Source organism: Erythrolamprus reginae, chromosome 7 (genome assembly GCF_031021105.1).
Source record: "Erythrolamprus reginae isolate rEryReg1 chromosome 7, rEryReg1.hap1, whole genome shotgun sequence".
Lineage (NCBI taxonomy): Eukaryota > Metazoa > Chordata > Lepidosauria > Squamata > Dipsadidae > Erythrolamprus > Erythrolamprus reginae.
The window spans coordinates 86,507,767-86,534,788 of NC_091956.1; the positions used below are offsets into that span (position 1 = coordinate 86,507,767).

Sequence of the window (27,022 nt, forward strand, 5' to 3'; positions counted from 1 at the left end):
CAAGGCAGCTGAATGGGGGCTCTTCGCCCGCCCTACTAGTGCCCCCTCCGCCCTCTACCCAAAGGCGGGTGCAAATGATCTTGGGTTGCTAAGAGAGCGGCTGGGTTGGGGACCATGGGAACTAGAATCCGAGACCAAGGATCATTTTGGACCTGGCGCCGACTTTGAGATCTGATTGGGAGGAAGGTGGGTGGGGGGCAAAAAGAAAGCGGGGGTGGGAAGGATGCCCTTTTAGGAGCCACTCCGATTTAGGTATTCACGGCAAAGCCTTCGATTTCGCGGCTGGTCCCCTTTCGAGCTCTGCCTCTCTCCTTCCCCCCTCTCTCTTTCTCCCTCTTTCCCTCTCGCCCTCCCTCTCCATCCTTCCCTCCCTCTCTCCCTCTTTCCCTCCCTCCTTCTCCCTCTCTCGCTCTCCCTCCTTCCCTCCGTCCTTCTTTCTCTCCCTTCCCCTCCTTCTCCCTCTTTCCCTCTCTCCGTCCTTCCCTCCCTCTCTCCCTCTCCGAGTCGCCCCCAAGTTTGTTGCAGTTTCTTGGCGCCCTCTGTATGCAAATGAGGGGCCTGGGCTGGTCCCGCCCCTTGGCTTTAAGGGAGGGGGCAGATGCCGGCTCGGCTTTTCTTCTGGTCCCACGTTTCTCTCCCCCCCCCACCCGAAGAAGCAGGGCCAATAGGAGGCTGGGGTCCGTCTCCGTCCCACCCTCTGCTGTTTTATTGACACCTCCCAAAGTTCTCCCCCCCAAACTCCCCCCTCCCCCTGCCGCCTCCCCCTCCCAATAGCCAAAGCAGACGTGGGGGGGGGGCAGATTGAGAACGTTTTATTACCTCGGGGCGGTTGTTTGGGAGCTGTCAGAGGCAGGCGAGCCGCGGGGAAGAGCGCGCGGTGGAGGCGAAGGAGGCGCCCCGCAGGAGCCCCCGGGAGGCGGCGGGAAGGTGAGCGGCGCGATCGCCCCCCACCCCACCCCAAAGAGGAAAAAGCGAGGAGCCGAGCCGGAGAGGGGGAGGCAGATGAAGAAGGATCTGCCCTCCCAGCCGCAGAGGGAGCGCCCGGCCCGCCTTGCCTGCCTTTAGGAAGGAGGGAAAGAAAGAAAGAAAGAAAGAAAGAAAAGAGAAAAGAAAGAAAAAAAGAACAGAAAAGGAAAGAAGGAAAAGAGGAGGGACGTCCTTCTACCTGTCCGAAGAGCGTGGAGATTCTCTCCGCAGCCGACCCACAGAACCCGAGGCCGGGCTGAAGGGAACCAAGCGGTGGCGGCCGGAGGGAGCGCAGGATCTCCCGGAAGCCGAGCGGACGCTCTCCAGCCGCGGAGTCCGGCAGCGCGAAGCTCGGCGCCTTGGACCGGGTGGATCTCCGCGCTCCCCACCGGCAGCTCTTCGGCTGGAAGTTCCGAACCCGCCACCCAAGTTTCCCGCCCCTCCGGCGCCCCCACTTCGTTGAGGGCGCCGGCCAAAGTTTGCGGGAGTTTTCATTTTTCTCCACCGCTTTGTTAATTTTTTTTGGTGGGGGGGACTGGGATCTCCCGAAGAGACGCTTCCTCCTTCCCAGGGATCCACTGAGCCCCCCCCTCTCTCCCGACCTGCTTCGCTCCTCCGCTTCTTCCCCTGCCCAAAATCCCGAGGCGTCCCGTGAGCCAGAAGAGGCCGCCTGGCTTCTCCTGCTCTCCCCCCGCCGCCCCTCTTCCCCTCGCCACGCTCCTCCAATCGCCCGGTCGCTCCAGGCAGGGGGGGCTTTTCCCCCCGATCCCGGCGCCTCTGCTTCGAGTCGGAGAAATAAAGCCAGAGAGAAAGTGGCCGCGCTCTCTTTCCATCCGCCCCCCAGATTGGACAGGGAAATTGTATAGATGCCGCTTTCCCTTTTAATGCTCGCCTCCTGAATATCCAGTTAGTCACTCTTTCTTTCTTTCTTTCTCATTCCTTTCTTCCTTCCATTTTTCGTTTTCTTTCTTTCTCTTCCTTCTTTCTTCCATCCTTCCTCCCTACTTTCTTTCTCTCTTCCTTCCTTCCTTCCCTTTTCCTCTGGTCCGGCAGCCCCCCCTCCCTAGCAGGACACTCTCCCCCTCCCCATTGCCACCCCTCCCACTTTGTTATACCTCCCTCATCCCCCCCACCCCTCTGCCCCTTTTTTCTTGGGGGGGAGGCAACTTCCCTGGGGCGCCGAGGGGGCCGTTCCGCAGGAGCCCCACGTCCCTCCCCGTCCAAAGAGGAGGCCCGACCTCCCGCGGGGCCGCTGCCGCCCTGCCGCGCTCCCCGTCCTGGGAATGCTGGCGGTGGGGCCGATGGATGGCAGCCCCCGGCCGAGCGCCTTCCTGCTCAGCAGCCCGCCGCTGGCCGCCCTGCACAGCCTGGCCGAGATGAAGACGCCGCTCTACTCGGCCGCCTACCAGCTGCCTCCCCCGGCCGCCGCCTCCGCCAGCGGGCCTCCCTCCCTCTGCTCGGCCCCTTCCTCGTCCTCCTCGTCCTCGTCTTCCTCGGCGTCCGCCTCGCCTTCCCCTCCGTTGGGCTCGCCCGCCGGGCTGAAGGCGCAGGCGGGGGCCCTGTCGGCACTGGGCTTGTCCCCGCAGCAGCACTCGGCCGCCACCCCGCACGGCATCAACGACATCTTGAGCCGGCCGTCCATGCCGCTCCTGGCCGCCGCTTCCTCTTCTTCGGCCGCCTCGGCCTCGGCCTCCGCCTCGCCCGCCGCGGGGCTCCTGGCCGGCCTGCCCCGCTTCAGCAGCCTAAGCCCGCCGCCCCCGCCGCCCCCGGGCCTCTACTTCAGCCCCAGCGCCGCCGCTGCCGCCGTGGCCGCCGTGGGAAGGTACCCCAAGCCTTTGGCCGAGTTGCCCGGCAGGACGCCCATCTTCTGGCCGGGGGTCATGCAGAGCCCCCCCTGGAGGGACGCCCGCCTCGCCTGCTCGCCCCGTAAGTAGCCCCCTCCCCCCTGGGCCCCCCTCCCCTTCTCGGGCCAGCGAAGCCTTGGCCGTCAGATCTCGGCGCCTTTCGGACCGGGGAGAGCCGCCACGGGGGGTGGGCACCGGAGGGCTGAGTCTCTTTAAGAGGCCTCTTCTACACGGGCCGGTTCCTGGAAACTTAGAAACCTAGAAGATTGACGGCAGAAATCGCTCTCTCGCTCTCGCTCTCCCTACCTACCCATCATCCATCCATCCATCCATCCCTCACTCCCTCCCTCCCTATCTATCTATCTATCTAATCTATCTTTCTATCATCCATCCATCCATCCATCTAGAAACATAGAAAAATAGACTGGCGGCAGAAAAAGACCCCCTGGTCCATCTAATCTGCCCTTCTACTATTTCCTGTATTTTATCCTAGGATGGATCTGTTTATCCCAGGCATGTTTACATTCAGTTGCTGTGGATTTACTAACCATGTCTGCTGGAAGTTTGTTCCAAGCATCTACACTCTTTCAGTGAAATATATATATAATATAAAATATTCAGGTTCTTGCCCGTTTTTAAAACCTCCGGGCCAGCAATAGCATTTAGCGATAGCGTTTAGACTTATGTACCGCTTCACAGGGCTTTACCGTGGGCCTCTCTAAGCGGTTTGCAGCGAGTCAGCCTAACAACCTGGGGTCCTCCTTTTTACCGACCCGGAAGGATGGAAGGCTGAGTCAATCTTGAGCCTGGTGGGATTCGAACTGGCAAACTGCAGCAGAGGCAGCTTGCGGTGCTGCACTCTCACCACTGCGCCACCGAGGCTCTTTATAAAGGGCTCCTTTTACCCAGACCGATGCCCTCGGGGTACGTCTCTCCCTGCCCCCCCCCCCCCGCCACAGTTCTGCAGGGAAGAAGACATGCAAGCACACACACACACATACAACACCCACGGCCCTACCTCCTTTGGGGCTTTCGTTGGACAACGACCCCCCCCCCCTCTGCACCCCCACCCAGTTGTGCCTTCTTCCCTACCAAATTCTTTCCCTGGGCCGGACAACCTGGACTGGATCGGGAAGTCCCGGGTCTCTCCCTCTTTCCCTCCCCCTCCCCTTCACTCCCTCCCTGTCCAACCCCTCCCTCTCTTGGCCACTTTAAGCCTGGTGGACTTCAATTCCCAGAATCCCCCAACCAGCCAAGCTATTTTTAAAAATCGCTTTGGAGACAGCTATAAACAAGCCAAGTTGGCTGGGGAATTCTGGGAGTTGAAATTGCCAAGGTTAGAAGACATCCCCCCCCCCGCGCGCCCCCGTAAAGGACCAGCTGCTTTTGGACTACAGCCTTGCCTCCGGGCTGCCGGGAGTGCTTAATGGCAGTTCCCCGCCTCACCGCTGGAGGGCAGCCGCTTGGCACACTCCGCCCTGTTGCTACTTGCCCAGGCCGACCAATCCAGGTCTGGCATTCGCTCGAGAGAGCCTTTGCCCCCTTCTGCCTTTCTCTCTGGGTGGGTTGCGGGTATTGGTGGGTGGGTGGGAGTGAATCATGGGAATTGTAGTCCTAGGCGGGGAAGAATCTCTGCTTTGAATCCACTGAGTTTGGGGGGGGCAACTCTGCGGGGGAGAAAAGTGTGGCTAAAACACACAAAGGGTGGCTATCGGCCCAGAAGGGTCTTCAAACTTGGCAACTTTTAAGACTCGTGGACTTCAACTCCCAGAATTCTACAGCCAGCGTTGCCAAGTTTGAAGACCTCTGCTCAAAGTTTGAAGTCCTCCACCTGGCTGGAGAATTCTGGGAGTTGAAGTCCACGAGTCTTAAAAGTTGCCAAGTTTGAAGAACCTTGTGGGCGAACCTTTCCCGAAAAGAAAGATGCGCTCTGGGAAGTTGAACTTCGGAGTCGCTCACAACCGGGGACAAAGCGCTTCGGAAGGGTCGCTTCCTTCAGAGGTCGCTTCGAAGTCTAATAAACCGCTAGAACCGGGACCCCTCCAACCCCCCTTGCTTTTCCCTTGAATTCTGGGAGTTGAAGTCCACGAGTCTTTGAGCAGAGGTCTTCAAACTTCAAGCAAAGGTCCCCAAACTTGGTAACTTTAAGACATGTGGACTTCAAGTCCCAGAATTCTCCAAGCAGGAGACTTCTGGGAGTTGAAGTCCACAAGTCTTCAAGTTGCCCAGTTTGGGGACCCCTCCCTTTGAGGAAAGTCCTGTCTTGGTATTTTAATTGAACGAGGGAGAAGCTCCCTCCATGGTTGCGGCTTCTTCTCCCCGGAGGAAGGGCGACCCGCTAAGTTTCCCCCCTGGTCGTTTTCACCCTCCGCCCGGCTTCTCTCCTCCCGGGCCCCGAAAGAGCGAGTCCTCAAAGCCCCCAGCTGTCCACGGGGACATTTGGAGGAGAGTCAAGTCGGCTCTTTCCTGGCTACTTGACGGTCGCGATGTTTACACGCCGCTTCTCCTTCGCTGCCCCCCCCCCCCACCACCATCAGACCTATCGCATGGGGGCAACTCACTTAACCCGGTAGCCCCGTCCCTTCCGTGGGAAAGAAAGGGGGAGAGGGAGAGAGAGAGGAAACAGGGAGAGAGACGGAGAGAGGGAGAGAGAGAAGGAGGCAGAGGGAGGGAAGGAGATAGAAAGAGGGATAGACAGAGAGGAGAGGGAGAGAAAGGGAGGGAGGGAGAGGGTGGGAGAGAGAGACGGAGAGAGAGGGGGGGCAGAGAGGGAAAGAGAGAGGGAGAAGGGGAGAGGGAGGAAGGGAGGGAGGAAGAGACCCGCTGGGAAGCCCGGTCCTTTGAAATTCGTGGGGTTCATTCTGGAGGGAACCTGGTTCCGGGGGCTTGCTAAGAAGGGCGGCCGCAGTGGCGCTTTTGTTCTCTCGCTGCCTTTTTAAAAAACCCTTTTCTGGAGGTGGGGGAGCAGTTGAAGGAGAAAAGAGAGCCCCCCCCTCCCCCGCAATATCTTCCTTTGCCTCAAGCGCAATATCTTCCTTTGCCTCAAGCGAAAGAACTCTCCGCACTGGTTGAGATTGAGACGCGCTTCGCTTGAGATGCCCAACGTTCGTATTTTAAGTCATGGCTCTTTCTTTAGTGACGTTTTCTCTCTCAGGGGAAACCTCGGCCTTTAATTTATATTATGGGTAGTTAGACCGTCCCTCCTCTCCCCCCCTTTTCTTCTCTTCTCTTCCCTTCATTTATTTCTTTTTCTTTCCCTTCCTTTCCTCTTTCGTTTCCTTCTTTCCTGCCCCTTATACTTCCTTCCCTTCCCCTTCATTTTCCCCTCCTTTCGTTTCCTTCTTTCCTTTCCTTTCCCTTTCCTTTCCTTCCTTTCCCTTTCCTTTGTTCGCCGCCTTCTTTTCTTAATCTAGTCGTGTAACATTAAAAAAAAAAATCTCTGAACCCCAAAACAAAAACAGTAGGTTTCTAACACCACTTTTCCCGGGTAACCATTCTTGCGGACTTGTTACTCGGAAAAGGGCGTTCCGGATAATCTTCTGGTTTTGAGTTTTGTGTGTGTGTCTGCTGTGGTTGTTCTTGTTGTTGTCCCCCCCCCACACACACACACCAGACGAGCCGAACCGGCCCACGGAGAGAGGCCCCAACCCATCGCTGCTCCAGCGTTGCACAAACGGCGCCGGTTGCTTCAATTTCCGAGTGCCGAAATTTCCCGTTGAGCAAAGGCGGCGCTGGGAGGGTTTATAGCAGGGCCCCCACACTTGGCAACTTGAAGACTCGTGGACTTTAACTCTCAGAATTCTCCAGCCAGCTATTCTGGGAGTTGAAGTCCACAAGTCTTAAAGTTGCCAAGTTTGGGGACCCCTGGTTATGTGTATATACTGTATATGTACGGTTTTTCTTACCGTCCCCTTTGGGAAGATTCTGGGCGAACCTCTGGGGATCTCCGAACTTATATACCGCGTCCCTTACCTGGGCTTTTAACCCCCTCTCCCCCCTCCCATCTTCCTTAGACCAAGGCTCCATTTTACTGGACAAAGACGGCAAGAGAAAACACACGAGGCCCACTTTCTCCGGACAACAGATCTTCGCTTTGGAAAAAACTTTTGAGCAAACCAAGTACTTAGCCGGGCCGGAGAGGGCGCGGCTGGCCTATTCGCTGGGCATGACGGAGAGTCAAGTCAAGGTGAGCGCTTAGTGCGGGCAACGGGGAGCGGGAGAGAGAGTGAGAGTCAGAGAGTGAGAGAGAGACACAGAGAGAGACAGAGACAGAGAGAGTCGGCCCAGATTCAAACGACGGCGCTCTTCGCTCGGGGCGGCCAACGCGACTTAGGGCCGTTCGCAGACGGGGGAGGTGGGCGCCCTTTTAGTCCTGGGACCCCGTTCTTCCCGAATCGGCGGGTCTTGATAAAGAAAAAAATAAAGTCCAGTTCGTGATTTCTTATACAAAATACCTTAAGCAAAAGAGCGATGTATATAATAATATAATATGTAATATATATGTATAAACATACATAGATAAATACATAGATACATACATACATGCATGCAGACAGACAGATGAGGGAGAGAGAGAGATGGGTGATAGGTAGGCCGGCAGACAGGCAGGAAGATAGACATAGAGAAAGATAAAGAGAGAGAGAAAGAGAGAGAGACTGCTCAAAAAAATAAAGGGAACACTTAAACAACAGAATAAAACTCCAAGTAAATCAAACTTCTGTAAAATCAAACTGTCCACTTAGGAAGCAACAGTGATTGACAATCAATTTCACCTGCTGTTGTGCACATTCAACTTTGTACAGAACAAAGTATTTAAGGAGAATATTTCATCCATTCAGATCTAGAATCTGAGTGTCATTTGAGTGTTCCTTTTATTTATTATTTATTTTTTTAGCAGTATATTTCAGCCAAATCACCTTGATATACCTGAATATGTGAGGGGGGCATCTGTTTCCTTTTTGCCACTCGGCCCCTCCAAGGGCCATTCAAGGCAATTATTAATTTTTAGAGGTGACAAACGATATTCTATGTGTCTGACATATTTTTGCTGATAATGAAAAGGAAGGGAGAGTACTAGTATACATTTCTTTCAAGCTATTTTGCTCTCATCGGCTAGCCATACCCTTCCCGGTAGGTGGCTAGGCGACGCGAGCGAAATGGCTTGAAACAGATCTCTACTAGTCTCCCTTCCTTATCGTTATCAGCACAAATAGGTTATACGCGCACGCACGCACATCTGTTCAGCTCTTCCTGTTTCTAACTCACTTCCCCTAAACTGCCTCGAAGTTAACGAGAAAAGGGAATAAACGTTTTCGCCTCGAAAGCGTTTCCACACCCGAAGTAGATAGAAAGGGAAGAGGAGGAGGTGGAAAGAAGGAGAGAAAGTTTTAGAAAGCAGTTGGGAGAGAGGGAAAGTGAGAGAACTGATCAATAATAATACGATTTAAATTAAAGCAAGTTAAGGTTTGGGTATGTGCTTACAATATACGGTGTATTAATGGCTTATGTGTTGTAGTGTTATAACTGATGTACATATGGATAATTTTTTTAAAAAAACTTTTTAAAGAGTTCCCCAATCCACACACAGCCCCGCCCCACCAACACAACCCAACACACACACCACTCTGGCCCTCCCTTCCGTCCAGGTTTGAATCAACGGGATTGAAAGCGTTGTGAGAAACGAACGGCGGGTCAATGGCTTTGCGGATCTGCGTTGGTGGTAGAAGGAAACGTTGGGGTGGAGAGGGCCGCTCAGCAAGGGCGGTTAAAGGGAGAAAGGAAGGCGGTTACTAGCGGGGAAACTCCAGCTAACGACCAAGTAAAACGGGTGGGGACTTAGGGCAGCTTTTTTAAAAAATAAAAAGAAATCGCGATGTTTAAAAAAAAAAGTTCTGGAAAGTTATCTGGGTGTGCAAATAGAACGGAAGGGAAGAGAATTAAAGGGAAGAGAATGGAATGGAATGGTAGAGAAGAGAAACGAGTAGAAGAGAAGAGAAGGGAGGAGAAGATAATTCTTTATTGGCCAAGTGTAATTGGACACACAAGGGATTTTCTTGAGGACCAATTGTGCATTTTTGCAGAGACTTTTGCAGGCATGAAGGACTGACCTTCAACTCCAAGGCCACCCAAACACCTGGGGCAACCCTACACTCCAGGCCTTTTAAACCCTCGCGAAGATTTAACACGGGGTTGATTGAAGCCCTCTGCCCAACGTTCTCACCCCCTCTTTCTCTACCGGCCCATTGAAGTCAATGACTCAGAAGTGGGAGCGAGCCGAAGTAAAATTTGGGGTTGTGTTTTAACTGATTCCGATGTAGCGAGAAGTATCCGCCCTACCGGGTCGCTTGGGGGGTCTCCCCTTTTAAAGTAGATGTTCCCGAGCCGTATAAATGCTGGGACAGGGGTTGTCTTGTGAACCGGGACAGTCAAAGCCAACTCTGCCAGGCCCAACTTGCGCCTTGGAGTAGTGCATTTGGCCATGTAGCTCCTGCATACGAGACCTCGCTCTTCTCACCCGTTCAGGGCCTTAAGAATCCCGAGATATCTCGGTACTCTTTGTTGTAAACCTGTTCGTTCTTACACTCCTCTGAAACTCCCGAGAAAGGCACGCTGAGGACGAGTGTGTTGAATTCAATAAAGCCTAAAGGTTGGTGGATTAAACCAGAACAGAACAGAACAGAATTCTTTATTGGCCAAGTGTGATTGGACACATGAGGAATTTGTCTTTGGTGCAGATGCTCTCAGTGTACCTAAAAAGACCAGATACATTCCTCGAGAATCGTAAGGTACAACACTTAATGGCTGCCATAGGGTACAAATAAGCACTCAGGAATCAACCGGTGTTATAGTTGAGCAAAGAACTTTCTACATCCCTAAAGCGTTTTTTAAAGACGCCCTTGGAAACCATCATTTCCCTTGCAGCAGTGGGAAAAAATATTCTGTATCTCAGCGCACTTCAAAGTTTGTTATTATTTCAATTGTTCCTTCATGCTGCTGGGATTTCAGAAAAGCAGAATTAAAACCAACTTTTTTGTACAATTATGAGCATGCCTCTCTCTCTCTCTCTCGTTCACACACACATACACACAGCAAAGGCAGACATTTTCGGAAGAAAATTTCCTGTTGTATTTTCCAGATGTGAAAATAAATTTCATCAAACTCATAGATTTTATTTCTGGGTAGGGCATCTCCAGGACTAAACTTTACCTCGCATTGACTCCAGCCAGGAGCCAAAAACCAACGGATCCTTCTCTCCCTCCGCCTTAATAGCTCTGTATAAACAAATAAGAGCGTTGTAGCTGCTCTCCTGTATATTCGTGTGAATCCGAGCGTTCGAGACAATGGAATCATTTCTTAGCAGACCAATATGGGTTTAGACTCAATAGCTGCAAATTAAATCGGGTTTTCATTTATTTGGAAGGAATCGTGGAAAGCCGACAAACCTCTCTAGGTGGTTGTAGAAATAGGTGGAAATTTGAGGGACAGGAAATTACTGTTACTCAGTCCAGCTCTCTGGCCTTCTGTTGCTACTGTTACTCAGTCCAGCTCTCTGGCCTTCTGTTGCTACTGGCTTGTGGGGGTTTTTAAAAAACAAACTAACTGGCCGTATAGTCACTTTTCAGATAGTAAATCGGCCTTTCAGATAGACGCATCTAGGGTTGTACTGAGCGTAAAAGTGCAAATGGAGCTGTTTGGATTGGGCACGTCTGCTTTGGTTGGTGCTTTCAGGAGAGCTTTGCTTTGTTTGAACAAGAGGGACCTTTTCTCTGGGTGAGAAGAATTAATTGAAGCAGAGCGGTCGGTCCAATTTGGTGGTTGCTCCGTTCTTGGAATCGATTTCAGCCGAAAGTGAACTCTTGTCTGGTGGAGAAACTAGCAATGTTATAAGAATGGGAAATCCTTCTTTCTTCCTTCCTTTCCTTCTTTATTTCCATCTTCCTTCCTTCCTTCCTTCTTTCCTCCTTTCTTTCCTTCTTCCTCCCTTCTTTCTTTCCTTCCTACTTCTTTCTTTCTCTTTCCTTCCTTCCTTCCTTGAAGCCAATGAATCTTTTTTTAACAGGCTGTTTCTTTCTGGGTGTTCAAATTGAAGGGGCGGAGAAGGAAGCGAAAACACCCCCTTTACAAATTGTCACTTTATTCCAAAAGTTATCTGGAGACCCTCATTTGTCACCGTATATATGTGGGAAAGGCTTTGAATAAACGACCCCCCTTTACCACTGTTAACTGCAATGTTTGAGGAGGTGGGGGCATTTTCCCCCCTTTAAAAGGGTGCATTGTGCATCCGATTGTTCATTTGCCCCACGTTTGAACAAAACCGTCTGGTCCAGAATGGGAAATGAGGGATTCATATGTGCTTTGTTTCTTAAGTCCATCAAGCGCAAAACTCTACGGGGTTTTTTTCCCCGTTAAATGAGGCTGTGTTTACTCCGAGTAAGTCCCAGCGGAGCGAAGGGGCTTTAGACCACGGAGCAGGAAACTTTAGGATTGCCTTCACATTTCAGCACTGGGTTGGTTCTAAAATTATATATATTTAAAATATTTTTACTGATAATGAAAGGAAGGGAAACTAGTATAGATCTATTTCGACAGAGAAAAAACGCATATATATATATATATATATATATATATATATATATATATATATGTCACATGTTTTTGCTGAATTTGAAAATTAAGGGCCTTATTTTGTCCTATTTATGGCGAATATGAATATATATATGTGTGTGTGTGTGTGTGTGTCACATATATATATATATATATATATATATATTGTGGCGAATCTCTCTTACTTTTCAAATTCAGCAAAAACATGTGACACACACATACCCACATATACGTCACAAAAAATAAAGGGAACACTCAGACCTGAATTAATGAAATATTCTCCTTGAATACTTTGTTCCGTACAAAGTTGGATGTGCCCGACAGCATGTGAAAAGGATTGTCCATCAGTGTCGCTTCCCAAGTGGACAGTTTGATTGCACAGACATTTGATTGACTTGGAGTTATATTGTATTGTTTAAGTGTTCCCTTTATTTTTGAGCAGTGCATATATATATAATCTTTCAATTATATATATAATTTTCGGGATTCAAGTTTGGCACTCCTCCACTGTCCGTTGGAACTTTTTGCCTTTCAACAATAAATCCTGTTTTCTGTGTTTATCCTCGTCCTACGGTATAAGAATACACTGTAATAATACCTGAAGAAATGACAAATTAAACCCCAAAGAGGAGGTGTAAAAACAAAGAGGCCAAAAACACAGCGCCGTTCTATCTAGATGGTTGCACTGGAACTTGGTTACATCGGATGCAGTTTGTCACAAAGCGGGGAAAAACAAAACCCCACGAGGACTATCGCCATGCCTCGCGTTAAATCACTACTTAACCCCGAACGAAAACGGGCGGGGCTCAAAGCGGGCTGCGAAAAAAGCGACTGGCAACAAAGCTTAGCGCCCGGAGTAACGAACGCCACCGGTTGACTGGATAAGTGGGCAAATGTATTCGCCCCATTTCGAAGGCCTAAGGGGGTGGGGGGGGGGAAGGGCGGGGGGGTTGGGGTAGAAAAAAATGGAGAGTAACAAACTTGTTTGTTTTCCACGCCGTTCTGCTTGTCTAGTCGCCCCTACGGCCATCTGCCACCTACCCACCCCCTTTTTTTTTACTTTAACCAACGCTAGTCTCCACTTTGCATTGACTCCGAGGTGAGGATAAGCGGAAAGGAGGCGCATCTTAAGAGGTCAGGGAAGTAAAGCGGGAGGAGGGGGGAAAGTGTGTGTGTGGGGGGGGGGGTTACCTCAAATCAGAGACATGGAAGAGAGCAGGAAGGGGAGAAGAAAGAAAGGAAGGAAGGACAGAAAGGAGGAAAGAAAAAGGAAAGAAAGAAAAAAGAAGGAAGGAAAGGAGGAAAGAAAAGGGAAAGAAAGAAAGAAGGAAAGGAGGAAAGGAAGGAAGAAGGAAGAAAAGAAAGAAAGAAGGAAAGAAAGAAAGAAGGAAGAAGGAAGAAGGAAAGGAGGAAAGAAAGAAAGGAAGAAGGAAAGAAAGGAAGGAAGGAAGAAGGAAAGAAAGAAGGAAGAAGGAAAGAAAGAAAAAGAAAGAAAGAAAATAACAGGTTGTAGCAGGGAGAAAAGGAAGGAACCTAAAGGCGGAAACCAGCCCAGCAGCCTGAGCCAAAAAGGTCCCGTTGTTGGGGCTGCGGTTGTTGCCATTCTGCCCACAGCGGGCGGGGCTGCTTTAATTTCCACCACTACGTCGGGATTCATCATGCAGGTTTTCCCCCCCGCGTCCTCTGGGGCTCCCTCTGATTCCGAAGCCTGCGCTCTCCTCCCGCTCCCACATTGGGCTTTTTCGCCGCAAAGAAAATGTAATTTTATTCCTCCCTCCCGCTCGACGTCGACGGCGCCGTTCAAGTTGAAATGTGTTTGGTGAAATCCCCCAGCGCTGAGACCACTGCTCAGCCTTCTCGCTGGGGAGGCCGAGCCCTTCTTTCCTCCTTACGCCCATCTCTCGAGCCAGGCTTTGGAGGGGCCAAGAGAAAGAAGCCCAAAGCAAACAGCCTGGTCGCCTAGCGAAGGCCTTCAGCCTTTAGCAACGGTCTACTATAGGTTATTAACAGTCTAGTCTACTACAGGGTTATTAAAAACTGACTCAACGCAGCCCTGTTTAAAATAGGAGAAAATGCCAGGAAGCCCAGTCCAGATACAACGGGGGTGGGTGGGGGGTGGGGGGAGTATTGAATTGGTGAAAGGCCACGTCATCTATTTTTCTGCCTGCTTTCAATGCTGGGTCCAGTAGCAGGCAAGGCTTAGCTGCTACTCAACCTGTACAACAGCGTGTACCCAACCAGATAGATAGATAGATAGATAGATAGATAGATAGATAGATAGATAGATAGATAGATAGATAGATAGATATAGATAGAAAGATAAATAGAATGATAGATAGATAGAAAGACAAATACAGACAGACAGACAGAATTCTTTATTGGCCAAGTGTAATTGGACACACAACGAATTTATTTATTTATTTTATTTATTATTTAGATTTGTATGCCGCCCCTCTTTGCAGACTTGGGGCGGCTCACAACTTTCTTGTGGGAAAGAGTGGTTGGGCCGCATGGACCATGAGCGGTGGTGGTCTCAGTTATCTGAAGTGTTGGTGGTCTTTGGGGGAAATGGGAGGTAGCAAGGTTGCAGGGAATGAATATCAACAAATGCAGCGCAGGTCAAGTGTCATTCTGTGTGCTTTTGCTAACACACAGGTCCTTTCCGCTCCATGAGTCCTTAGCATCACAACCAGACCTTGTGTGTTGGGTGTGAGATGAGTTGTCCTTTCCTTGAGCATCTGCCTGACTGAGCACAGAAGAGAAGGCTTAGGATGGCACAGAGCGGGTAGACTACAGGTTGTCCTCCAGGCAGATCTGGTCGTAGCGGAAGAGAAGCGAGCACTCCGCAAAGCCAGAGCTGCAAGGGCTGAGACAATGGCGCCCAACATGCGGACGACACCTTGTGTACATCCCACAACCCATTAGATGTCAAGGTCCTCTTCGAACACGGTGGGCGAACATCACCATCGGATCTGACCTCCTCCTCCGATATGGCTACTTAGTGATGATGATGTGGTGGGGGGGGGGGGCGGTTCAAGAGCAGGACCCGGTTTGAAGAGACAATTAGAATTGATTCCAGGCCCAGGGTCTAAATTCCTCATTGCTGGGTGAATTAAGTGAGCAGGACCTTGCAGCCTTGTGATAGGAGTCAGGATGCTCTCAGAGAAGACAATAGTAGTCGAGAGGGGTTGCTAACATGAAGAGCAATTACATGCAGCTAGTTTTAAGGGGATCTTTGTGGTGAGGGCACAGTAGCTTCTACCGCCACTCTCCTATTAACGGCTCATTTGCATTTTGATAGTTGATAGACTCGCATGATTGAAATCCGGCTGACAAATATGAATGGTTAATTGCACTCATATACCCAATTACCTGGGAGCAGGCTCTTCCCAGCATAATGGGCTGACTACATTCCCTGCTGTGAATTGAGAACAGGCAATTGAATAGGGGGAGTAAAAATAATTTTGGCAAATATAAATAATCCTGTATGACGGACTGATTTAACAGCAACCTATTGGCATTAAAAGAGTGGAAATCATAGTGTCCAATCACATCCCTTTGGAAGTAGTAAGCTCCATTGAAGACCTGTCCTTGGCATAGACCATCCTGGAGATAGCTGGTTGTTAAGAGTTGACATCAACTTGATGGTATAAAATCAACTGCATGTAAGCAGTCAAGTGTCTAATCCACTGTTTCCCAACCTTGGCAACTTGAAGATATTTGGACTTCAACTCCCAGAATTCCCCAGCCAGTGAATGCTGGCTGGGGAACTCTGGGAGTTGAAGTCCAGATATCTTCAAGTTGCCAAGGTTTGGAAACACTGGTCTAATCGACTTGACTGATCTCAAAATAATAAGCAAATTATTTCTCGGTGATATTTGAATGGAAGACCACCAAGACCTTCTCACGGCTATAAACTACACAAGGAGTTGGGGAGAAAAACCCTTTCATATGATTGTCAAGAAACATATGAACACTTTATTTTTTGTTGGCCCAAGAGAAAATGAAAAAGTTATCAGAATGTATATTACGTTGGAGGTGAGCATATCCATGGAGCTTTGAAATGGCACCATACCGCCAGGAAACCTTAATGGCACCAAAATGATGGGCTATGTGGTATCACCACACAGATGCCACCGAATGCATGTTTCCCAACACTTAGTTCCAGGATATAAATTGACATTTGCATAACACTGAGAGAGAGCTTATATAGATCCTTAGCTGCCTTTGACTTTATGGGTGGTGTGTTTGGGCTGTATGACTCTTAGGGGTTTATTTAAAGACTGTTTTAACATTGGATTTGTATATGATGTTTTATTGTTGTGAGCCGCTCCAAGTACTCGGAGAGGGGTGGCAAACAAATATTATTATTATTATTATTATTATTATTATTATTATTATTATTATTTGCCCATGCATGGAAAAAAACCACATTTGCTGGACTGGGGAAACAGAATTAAAATTGCCCTGTCAAAAGCAGGACAAGGGCTCTGGAGATATCAGTGATATCGGAGTAGTATCTACACTGCCGTGGGAACTAACACTAGTTACTGCAGTAATGCAGAGTGGAGTTTAGTGCAAAGGGCAAAGGTATAATAAACCCTATTGTGCAAGTTGCACTGAAAAGATAACATTTTCCTTTTGCACTTTTCCACTAGTTTTTGCATAGCAAGATGTTTGAAATGATTATAGGTTTTTAGCAGTATGAGAAGAAAAACCTGAACCTGTTATCAATATCCCTGTAGTGAAAAAAGGGTGTTGCAGCTACCACTGTCCTAGAAAAGACATTCTCTTTTGTGTGTGGGGAAAAAACATGGTTCCAAAACAATTCTAAAATAATGATGCCAAACAGATCTTAAAACTGATTTTGTAATTTCTTAAACTAAGGGTCTACAGAACAGTTAAACCACATTCACTCATAATGAACTAGTGTTAAGCATATTTAGAAGTAGACTTATGGAATCATCAGTATTTTAGGTAGAAATGATTTATTATTGGTTCTGATAGGTTTACTCCAAGCCTAGCTAAGCCTGAATTCAACCACACTGCTAACTACAGAATTATTTCCAATCCATTTCAAATGAGATGCGATTGGAGACTGTCTATTTTTAAGTTACATCGATCTAGATGGGGTGTCAAACTCGATTTCATTGAGGGCCGCGTCAGGGTTGTATTTGACCTGGGAGGGGGGAGGCTGGAGTGGGCATGGCCAACTGGACGTCACTCGTGTCAGGGGAGGGGCGCCTGTGGTGGCCCAAGCACTCTGCCACAGAAATCTGCCCCCCCCCGGGCCTTGAGATTGAACCCCAGATCTAAATCATAAAGCCAGTTGGGGTGAAGAATCTTTTTGTCTTGTATGTACAAACATTTCCATGAAACATTTAAAAAATGTACCATCACGCTAAGAATTGTCTGCTGGGTATAGTTTAAAAAACAACCCCTCCAGAATGGCGGCCACAATAATGTGATCACAGCTCTGTCTATTTTTGTGACCTTCAGTTGTAACCATCGCAGCCATCGAGCTAACGTTTTTTACAGGCACCACTGATCACACCCACGATAATTTTTCAGTAAATTGCATTTTTGGACGGCAAACCTTTTGGAGTGCCAGTCCTACAGCTTGGAGCAAACTCTGTCAATCTCAATGACATTAACTCTGAAATAACTAGCTTTAGAATCTAGTTCTAAAACTAGTTTATACTGTATGTCAAATCCAACTACTGCCATTAAATTTAATTTACCCTTCATGGCTGAATTTGATCTCTCATATCTATTACTGTATGCCTGGACAGGAAAAACTGGGACTGTGAAATAGACAACATTGCTTAAAAGTAGATTTTTCCATTACAGTAATAGGGGGAAAAAATAATTACTTCACAAAAAGATTTGTATGGCTGCCCATGCTTTATAAAATTAAGACTTGAATGGCTAGCAGCAAATAGCAAAATATCCCAAATTCAAACCTTCTCATATCGCTAAGCACCATAAAAATGCCATCATAGAACCACAATTGTTGGACTCTCCTGCCCTCCTGAACTAATACCTGAGAGACAAGTCAGGTCTTTAGAACACCTTGGAAGGGGAGGTGGGTATTGAACCCCTGAATCTCCTCAAAGCAGGCACAGCTATGGAAAAGCCCCAGTTCCTAGATCCCCACAGAGAACAGCATTTTAGAGAGGAGACCTGGTTTGGACCTGTAACAGCATGTGGGAATAGCCTTGGCAAACAAGGGGAAGAAATGCTGTAAAAAAGGCAGAGAGGGAAACTCAGAAAGAATCCAGCCCAAGGAAGTCGAGGGATGGTGGGGGATTTGTACTTTCAGACTTGCAAGAGCCCCAGAGCAAAGTAGAAGCAACTTCTTGAGTTTACCTGCCTGTGGATAGGCAGAGGTCCACAGAAGGAAGCAGCCCCAAATACAACTTGGCCCTATGCCATGCAGGCCAGACCCTTGAACTGGCCCAGACGTTCAATTGTCTCCCTTGGTTAATGTGTTTCACCCAGTCAGTATGTATACCCAAAAAAGAAGACATTTCCCAGAATGTGTTTATGGAGAGATTCTAATTTTAGGGTCCCCTCACTCCAAATTGGAGGAGTATGCAGAATGGACTTGCTTGCAAAATAAATGCAGCTACGTTTCTCAAACTTGGCAAGCAGCTGGGAAATTCTGGGAGAAATCCACACGTCTTAAAGTTGCCAAGTTGGGAGAAACACAGAGTTATCACAGTCATGGGAAAAGCTATGGGATTCCAGGAAATGTTGGGGTACATTAAGAGGGGCAAACATGGGCGACATTTGCGGTCCTCTAAACGTATGATTTGAGACCTGGTGCCTTCCTGGAGCATGGGAAGACATCCCCCCCCCCCCTTTTCAATGTGAATTCACGATGCTACCATAATAATTTCTAAAATCAGGATTTTTCTTTGAAAGGTGTCCACACTGATTTCCTATACTAGCCTTCTTTTAATCCAAGCGTGGGCATATGTTTTTAGAGCAATTTCCCCTTGAAATATCCATGTTTTCTGTAAATAAACAATAGAGATGTTACTTCTTTCAGAATGCCTCCCCCCTTTACTATCCAGCCCAGTGTTTCCCAACCTTGGCAACTGATACCTGGACTTCAACTCCCAGAATTCCCCAGCCAGCATTTGCTGGGAGTTGAAGTCCAACTAACTTCAAGTTGCCAGGGTTGGGAAGCCCTCCTCTAGCCTCCAGCTGTGCAACTTTCTAGTGTTTCCCCATCCCTCTACCTCCACCTCTGTAGAGCCATTCTTGACTACTGGCAACTGTCGGCAGAAGTCTCTGCTGTTTCTTTGGCAAGGCTTTGTGCCATTGCCTTCTTCTTGGGGCTGAGAGAGAGAGGCTGGCCTGAGATCACCCAAGGCAGGACTAGAACTCACACTCTGCCAGGTTCTAGCCTGGCACCTAAAACCACTACACTGATCTGGCTCTCATGTTATATTCAACTAGGAATTATCAAAGTACAGTAAAACCAACCAGATTATGAGTCTGGAATAAAGGTTTTTTTAAAACTTGGCAACTTTTTAAGATGAATGGACTTCAATTGCCAGAATCCTTCCCACCCACCGCAATGCTGGCTTGGGGGGCTTTGGGGAATTCAAGTCCACCCAGAAATAATTATATACTGTGGGTGCCTGGGTTTTTATATCCAAGTAAAATCAACCAGGTTATGATCTGACAGAGGTTTATTTTTCCCTCAAGCCTGGCAATTTTAAAGATATGTGGACTTCCCCTCCCAGAATCTCATCCCCCACCCCAAATGCTGCTTTGGGGGCTTCTGGGAGCTCATGTCCCTCATCTTAAAGTTACCAGGGGTGGTTTTCTTTTTGGGGGGGGGGGGGGGATGATGCTTTTTCTGGAAAGGTGGGAAAATGCCCCTCTGCTGTTCTCCTTTAGCACCGCGTGCGAATCCTCCCAATCCTCCCGCAGAGGCTTTGAAATCCCCTTTCCTTTTACGGGTTTCAGGCCTCGCGATTAGGAGACGGAGGGAGAGGCCGATCCGGGCAAAAACTCTCGAGGGAAAAACGGGGGGTTCAGACCGACAACCGAGCCGCCGCCGCCTACCCGGCTCTCCTTTTCACGGCCTTCCTCTCTTTCCAGGTCTGGTTCCAGAACCGTCGGACCAAGTGGCGGAAGAAACACGCGGCCGAGATGGCGACGGCCAAAAAGAAGCAGGACTCGGAGACGGAGCGTCTGAAAGGAGCCTCGGAGAACGAGGACGAGGACGACGACTACAACCGGCCCCTGGACCCCAATTCGGACGACGAGAAGATCACGCAGCTGCTGAAGAAGCACAAGACGGGCGGGCCCAGCGGCGGCCTGCTGCTCCACGCCTCAGAGAACGAGGCCTCCTCTTAGGCGGCGCGGGGGAAGAAATGCCGCGCGGCCGCCAAAGGACCAGCCCAGCCCCGCCGAGGTGGCGCTCCACAGAACCCCAATTGCTGCTTTTTCCGACCAGAGAAGGAGAAGGAGGAGGCCGGGTGGTCCCTCAGAGACATCCCTGGCCGGAGGGGTTCCTTGGGGAAAGTTGAGGCGAAGGAGCCTTAACGGACAGGCCCGAGGCCTAGCGCCGCCCGGCCTTTCCCGCCAAAAAAGGGACCCGCTACTAGCCCGACTGAGGCGCCTCTTTATTGTAAATAATAATTAAAAAAACGCCCACCGGACTCTATTCACACACGGCGAATATTTAAACCTAATAATCTTTTAAACTCCGGCTACTTTCGCAAGACAGGAGCGTCGGCGTTGTCGAGACTCGCGCCGTTTTCCTTGTTTTTCCTCCGCCTCAGCTTCCGCTCCTCATAAAAAAAACCCTTTTATTCATGAGAGTTTTGTGACTTTTTTTTTTTTTTTTTTAAAGGCGGCGGCTTTTCCCTTTTCTCGCAGTAGTTAACTTCATGAATTTTCGTCGCTAGCTTAACTGCCACAACTTTCCACGCGGGACGCAGCGGAGGGTGGGTGGAGGGGGGGGGGGTTTGAGGGAAATCGGGGGGTTTAAGTTATCAATTTGGTTTCCTTCCGCAAAACCTTTCTTTTTTATTGTTATTATTTTTCCATCGGGAGAACGGAGAAGCTTCAGGGCAACGCGGGAACTGTTCCCGGGGTCTCGGTTGAATAAAGGCGCCCTTGTCTGCTCGTCACATTGACTATCGAGAGCGGCCAAAGCGCCTTCGAAAACAGCTGTTTAAAGGTGCAACTTGGACATTGTAGTTTAAGGCTCCTCTTAATTTTGTCTCTAAAAGAGTTCTGCCAAATAATACACGTATTTTGGGAGGGGGGGGAAGAGAAAGCTTAATTCTAACTTTCTTTGTATTTTGCTTTAGAAAGCAGGAGGAAAACGAACATTCGAGATAAAGCTTCCCTTTTGCAAAATAATAATAATAATAATTGCAAGCAAATTTCACGGTTGGTTTTGAAACCCCGAATTCGCGCCTGTTCCATAGAATTCGAAATGTGGAATGTCGGGTTTTTTAAAAAAATGAATCGCGTACATTGCTTTCTTTCTATTTTAAAAAAAAGCTAATCATGTCGTATTAGCATTTTAGCCTTTTATTAATTTATACGAAGACATTTCAGTTTCGTGAAGTGAACAAAAAAAACAGCCCCGCCGAGACCGATTTAACTCAATGCACTTTGTTTTTTGTTTAAAAGGAGAAATCGATTTAAGTCCGTGAATATTCACGTCTGTTGCCTGGGAGAGAATTTTAAGGGTGCAGAAAATGTCTCATCTGAGATGGAAAAAAATTGGTAATAAATAACTCAATAAAAATCATTACAATCGATCGATCGTTTTTGTCACTTTATATAGCAAATAAAGTACTGTACAGTCTTTTGGGTTTTTTTTTCTCTAAGACTAACAATCCCCCCCCCCAACAGAAAGCTTTTGAAAATATGAATTATTTTAAAATCTTCACTACGTCCATTTGGTTCTTTCTTTCTTTCTTTCTTTCTTTCTTTCTTTCTTTCTTTCTTTCTTTCTATATTTATCTATCATCGTCTGTCTGTCTGTCTGTCTGTCTGTCTGTCTGTCTGTCTGTCTGTCTATATCTATCTATCTATCTATCTATCTATCTATTTTCTATCTATCTTCTATCTATCTATCTTCTATCTATCTTCTATCATCTATCTATCTACCTATCTATCTATCTATCTATCTATCTATATATCTATCTATCTGAGAATGAATTACACATTCCTTTAAACAGAATGAAATATTTCTTGGTTCCTTATTCGCACTTTGCTGGGTGATTTTGGAAGGATGGGTCCCTAAAAAAACGAACAGGGTTCTAGACAATGCAAGAAAGAGAAGGAGGCAAACAGTATTTTTTTTGGAGGGGGGAAGAAATGAGATAGAAGGGGAAAAAAGAACGAAGAAAAACAAGGTTGCGAAGGGTGGAAAAAATGGAGGGGAGAAAAGCAACAACAATTTGAGAAAGACAACACACACACACACATACCATCTCTGCTTGTAATGTATAAAACAGTGTTTCCCAACCTTGACCACTTGAAGATATTTGGACTTCAACTCCCAGAATTCCCCAGCCAGCGGGAGTTGAAGTCCAGATATCTTCAAGTGGTCAAGGTTGGGAAACACTGGTATAAAGAACCTGTGTGTGAACTTGAGACAGGATTAAAAGCAGACTTTTTAAAAATAGCGACCCACTTTATATTGTCCTCACTTCCTATCCTTTCAAGGCAGTGGCTAAAAGCCCCATAAATTACAAAGTAGGTTTCACGCAGTCTAATATCTGAAAAGATTTCCCTCCCTTTAAAAAGAGACGATTCTTCTGTTAATAATAATTGGGCAATAAAATGTATAGCTCACAATGGCTTCCTGCTTTCAATATGTAATGGTGTCTTCATTTGCTAGTTTGCCTGGGTAGCTCAGGGGCAGTGGAGTCTATCGGATGCTGTGCTGTGATCAGGCTGAAGAAGCAAAAAGTATTGGAGTAGATGGAAGACCCTCCAGTCTCTATTTTGTTCAGATTCTGCATTAAAAGTGGCAAGAATAAACTGCCTTAGCAAAGTGGGATGTTGAGCCACTGAGCAAAATGAAGATTGAGTTGGGAGTTGAAACCCATGAAAAATTGGTTTTTAAAAAACAACATGTGTATGTACATCATGTTTACCTTTAGCAAATGGACTTCCTTCTCTGCAGCCCAACAGAACTTTTTAACAACAAAATGTTAAACTAGATTTTTTTCCCTTTCCCTTTTTGTGGAATGGCAATGATATCCATCAATCAGACATTCCTTTCCCAATAATTATGCGTGGGATGAGGACAGGGATGAACGCAGGGAATAACTCAACAGCCTTCCAAAGTGCAAAATCTGTGGGGAGACTCACGGGCTGAATCCAGTCTATGTAATCAACTCTCCTCTCAAGCCATTTCAGATGCTGTAATTTTGGGAAGAGATTGAAGATGGTTTTTTTTCTACAAGCACTTTTGCTTTTCATGAGGCTGCAATTCCCAGAGTTCTTTTGAAATAATGAACTTTGGGGAGTTTATTGTTAAAATCCTTGCTTTAGACATGCCCCAGAGGGCTTTTCGTTGTGTTTGTGTTGTTGCTTTATTATTAGCAAGCAGTTCCTGAATCCCAATATTCCAGATTGTGCCAAGTTTATTTTGGGCCTCTGAATCAGCCAGTTTTCTGTGTGATTCAACACAGTTTAAATAACAGTCTGTGGGGATTGTGACGCTTTTAATTATGTACAGTACTGCAGTTTCTCTAGATGTAGCTACACATTTTGGAGTCATGCTCCTTCTATAAAGAAACCAATGAGCAAACAACGATTTTACCCTACTCCAAAAGCAACCAGACCAGAAATTATACTTTTGTCTTGAAAATTGCACACCTGCACAAATCCATTCTTAGAGATTCTAAAATACAGTTTAGCGATATGCCAAATTCCCCAGAATTCAGTGCTACCTACAAACGTTGAAAGTATCCAGCAGTATTTAACATCCAGAATTTGGTAAACATCCAGAAATTAAAAACCAAATTGTCAGCAAATTGAGCGAGTAAAAGACTGTTTAAAAAATAATGAACCTCAGCCAAACAAAGCCAACTACCGGTAGCAGTGATGGTGTAACCTAGGTGGGGTAATGAAATGTCTGCAAAAAACAACCAAACTCGGAGAGCACACACACAGACACACACACAGATCCTCAAAACCCCCTCTATTCATTGCTTATTTGACCCCTATGACCATCATTAAGTGTTGTGCCACATGAGTCTTGACAAATCTATATTTTCTTTTATGTGCACTGAGAGCATCTGCACCAAAAACAAATTCCTTGTGTGTCCAATCCCACTTGGCCAATAAAGAATTATTCTATTCTATTCTATTCTAAAAGATTATAAATGAAATTTGGGAGATGAATTATAGTCATAAATTGGAAACTACCTGTATTTAGATTGCCAAAGATCTAGAAATGGCCGCCCACAAGGCTATGTTTACATTCCTTGTTTTTAAAGATGGCTGACTTTATTATGATAGTTTTATTTAAGTGCTGTTTCTCTTATAATCTATTTGGGCATCCTTCAGTCAAACACCGTATAGAAAGAGAAGAATCAATTTAATTCACTTGAAAGGCCATAATTGTCGGGGCCCCACCATGCTTGTCTCCAAGTACAAATATATCTGCACATCTTTCCTTGGTCATCCTCCAGAAGTCGCATTCTCTGTTGCTCCCGTTCCACCAGACCAGGGGTAGGCAAAGTGGGCTCTTCTATGACATGTGGACTTCAACTCCTAGAATTCCTGAGCCAGCATGATTGGCTCAGGAATTCTGGGAGTTGAAGTCCACAAGTCATAGCAGAGCCAACTTTGCTTCCTACCCCTGCACCAGACACACCACTAGATCGGCTCAATTTGGGAGTGAGTGACCATTCGTCAAGGCAGCCAGAACACAGCACAGCATATTCTCATTCTCCAGGATGTATGTGGTCACTGGACAGAAATAGGAAGTTTTGAGAAAGGGAAGTCTGGCTTTGGTGGGGATGGATAGGAATAGAACGCTAGGAATTTGTTTCTGAGTTGGGCCAAATGATAGCCACTCGGAGGGTCTGACTCAGAAAGACCCCTCTGCTCACGCTGGGCAGCATCCCTTTATTTTCAAGGACTGCGTATGTGAAGGGCCAGCTCCATTTAAGTAAGGGGCCATCACTGTCTGACCTTCAGCGTGGGCAGGATTGCTGCTCAGCAAAGGCTCAAGGGGAGTTAATAAAATTGCAGCCATTTGGTTAAACTGAAGGTGACAGACATCCAAACCCTTATTATTATTATTGTTGTTGTTGTTTATTAGATTTGTATGCCGCCCCTTTCCGCAGACTCGGGGCGTCTCACAGCAATAATAAAAACAATATACAGTAACAAATCTAATATTTAAAAACATCTAAGAACCCCTTATTGATAAGCAAAACATACACACACACTTATTCTAGAAACAGCTCATTTTTTCAGCAAGTGACTCATTGGTGGAGAGACAAAAAGGGAGGAGGAAATAGCTGACTCTTTACCTGTCTATCTAGATCTCTGTGTGTCTGTCTGTCTACTTAGGCATCTGTCCCTCTATCTATCCTTCCCTCCCTCCCTCCCTCCATCTATCTATCTATCATCTCTCTCTCTTTCTATCTATCCATCCACATATCTCACTGAGAGCATCTGCACCAAAGACAAATCCCTTGTGTGTCCAATCACACTTGGCCAATAAATAATTCTATTCTATTCTATTCTAGTCTAGTCTAGTCTAGTCTGTCCTCTCTTCTCCTCTTTTATCGTATCGTATCCTATCCTATCCTATCTACCATCCATCCATCTATCCATCAATAGTAAAAACAGCATATAACAAATATAATATTTAAGACAGCTAAAAACCCTTATTAAAACCAAACATACACACAAACATACCATGCATAAATTGTATAAGCCTGGGGGAAAGGGATATCTCAATTCCCCCATGCCTGATGACAGAGGTGGGTTTTAAGGAGTTTGCAAAAGGCAGGGAGGGTGGGAGCAGTCCTAATCTCCGGGGGGAGCTGGTTCCAGAGGGTCGGGGCCGCCACAGATAAGGCTCTTCCCCTGGGCCCCGCCAGACGACATTGTTTAGTCGATGGGACCCCGAGAAGGCCGACTCTGTGGGACCTAACTGGTTGCTGGTATTTAAGCGGCAGAAGGCGGTCCCGAAGGTATTCTGGTCTGATGCCATGAAGGGCTTTATAGGTCATAACCAACACTTTGAATTGTGACCGGAAACTGATCGGCAACCAATGCAGACTGAGGAGTGTTGGTGTGACATGGGCATACCTAGGGAAGCCCATGATGGCTCTCGCAGCTGCATTCTGCACGATCTGAAGTCTCAAGGTTTCAAGGTTCAATAATAGGGTGGTGAGATGGATCCACACTGACTCCCAGACTAAGTTCTCTGTCTTTCTCTTTGTGACAGCAATAATTTCAGCTACTTTACATAAAAATAGCTAAAATCCCATAAATTGGCTAAATCTGAAGACATTTTGTTCTTCTCATATGAGATTTCCAGGATGCACTAGGCACAATTTTATGAATGTTGACAACTTTATGCATTTTGACTTTTATGTATTTACTGGTCTATCAGATTTATAGGGCCACCCATCTCTGATGAAGTGACTCAGGGTGGAGTACTATAAAATCTACAATTAATAAAGAGTAGTTTTGAAATGAGATGGACACAGTAAGGGGCTGCTGCCCCCATGGGAGGAGAGGGACGCAGTGGGGGTAGTAGGTTTATGCACCATTTATTGAATAATTAATAGTTTTTGTTATTGTCCTTCCTTCTCTGGTATCTTAGTATGATCCTTAATTACTTTTAAAATAGGAAATAATTAAATAGTGTGTTTTTATCCATAAACTCTTTAATCATTTTAATCATTATCTAAAAGTGAACTTTTCTAGCAATGAAAGAAAATTGAGCTACTTGCCTAATCTGTTATCCTACTGAACCTTCTGGGTTCAATACAAAACCTTAAAATGTGACTCTGCCCCTCAACAAATAATGCTGTCTATCCTTTGTCCTTTTTGTGGCTATTCACGTAATGTGACTTAACCACCTGAAAAAGAGTCCAAGCATCTATTTAAAAACGTATCTTGGTCGGTAAGCCAGTCCCACCCAGTCACATGACATTTAAGCCACCCCGGGTCACATGATTGTCAAGCCACTCCCACCTGGTCACATGGCTGGCAAGCCACTCCTACCTAGTCACATGACCATCAAGCCATACCACACAACAAGCCACGCCCACAGTGTGGTAGTAAAATCTTTTGCCTCCCTTCACTGGCTGGGCAGAACATAAGAGTAATAACTAAATGCATGAAATATTGTACAAACCAATGAACATTCGTGGAAAAATAATAAACATGGATAGAACAAGACACAGAGAGGGGAGATATCACTTGTCATACAAAGTTAAATAAAAATTGGATTTATTAACGTCTGATATGGCTTTAATCCTTACATAGAAAAATTTCACGACCTTTTTTACCCAAATGAACCTGGAGCTATTGTCCAATGGCTACAATAAATAACAGATCAAATTCCCTCCTCCCAGAAAATA

The 27,022-nt window shown here is 46.9% G+C and overlaps 1 protein-coding gene across 1 annotated transcript; it reads left to right on the plus strand.

Moving 5' to 3' along the window:
• Positions 1-855: 855 nt before the first annotated feature.
• NKX6-1 (NK6 homeobox 1) lies at positions 856-21,211 on the plus strand. Its single transcript, XM_070758069.1, has 3 exons — positions 856-2,892; positions 6,824-6,996; positions 19,533-21,211. The coding sequence occupies exons 1-3, from the start codon at positions 2,250-2,252 to the stop codon at positions 19,788-19,790; spliced, it is 1,074 nt and encodes a 357-aa protein (XP_070614170.1). The 5' UTR covers positions 856-2,249; the 3' UTR covers positions 19,791-21,211.
• Positions 21,212-27,022: the final 5,811 nt, after the last annotated feature.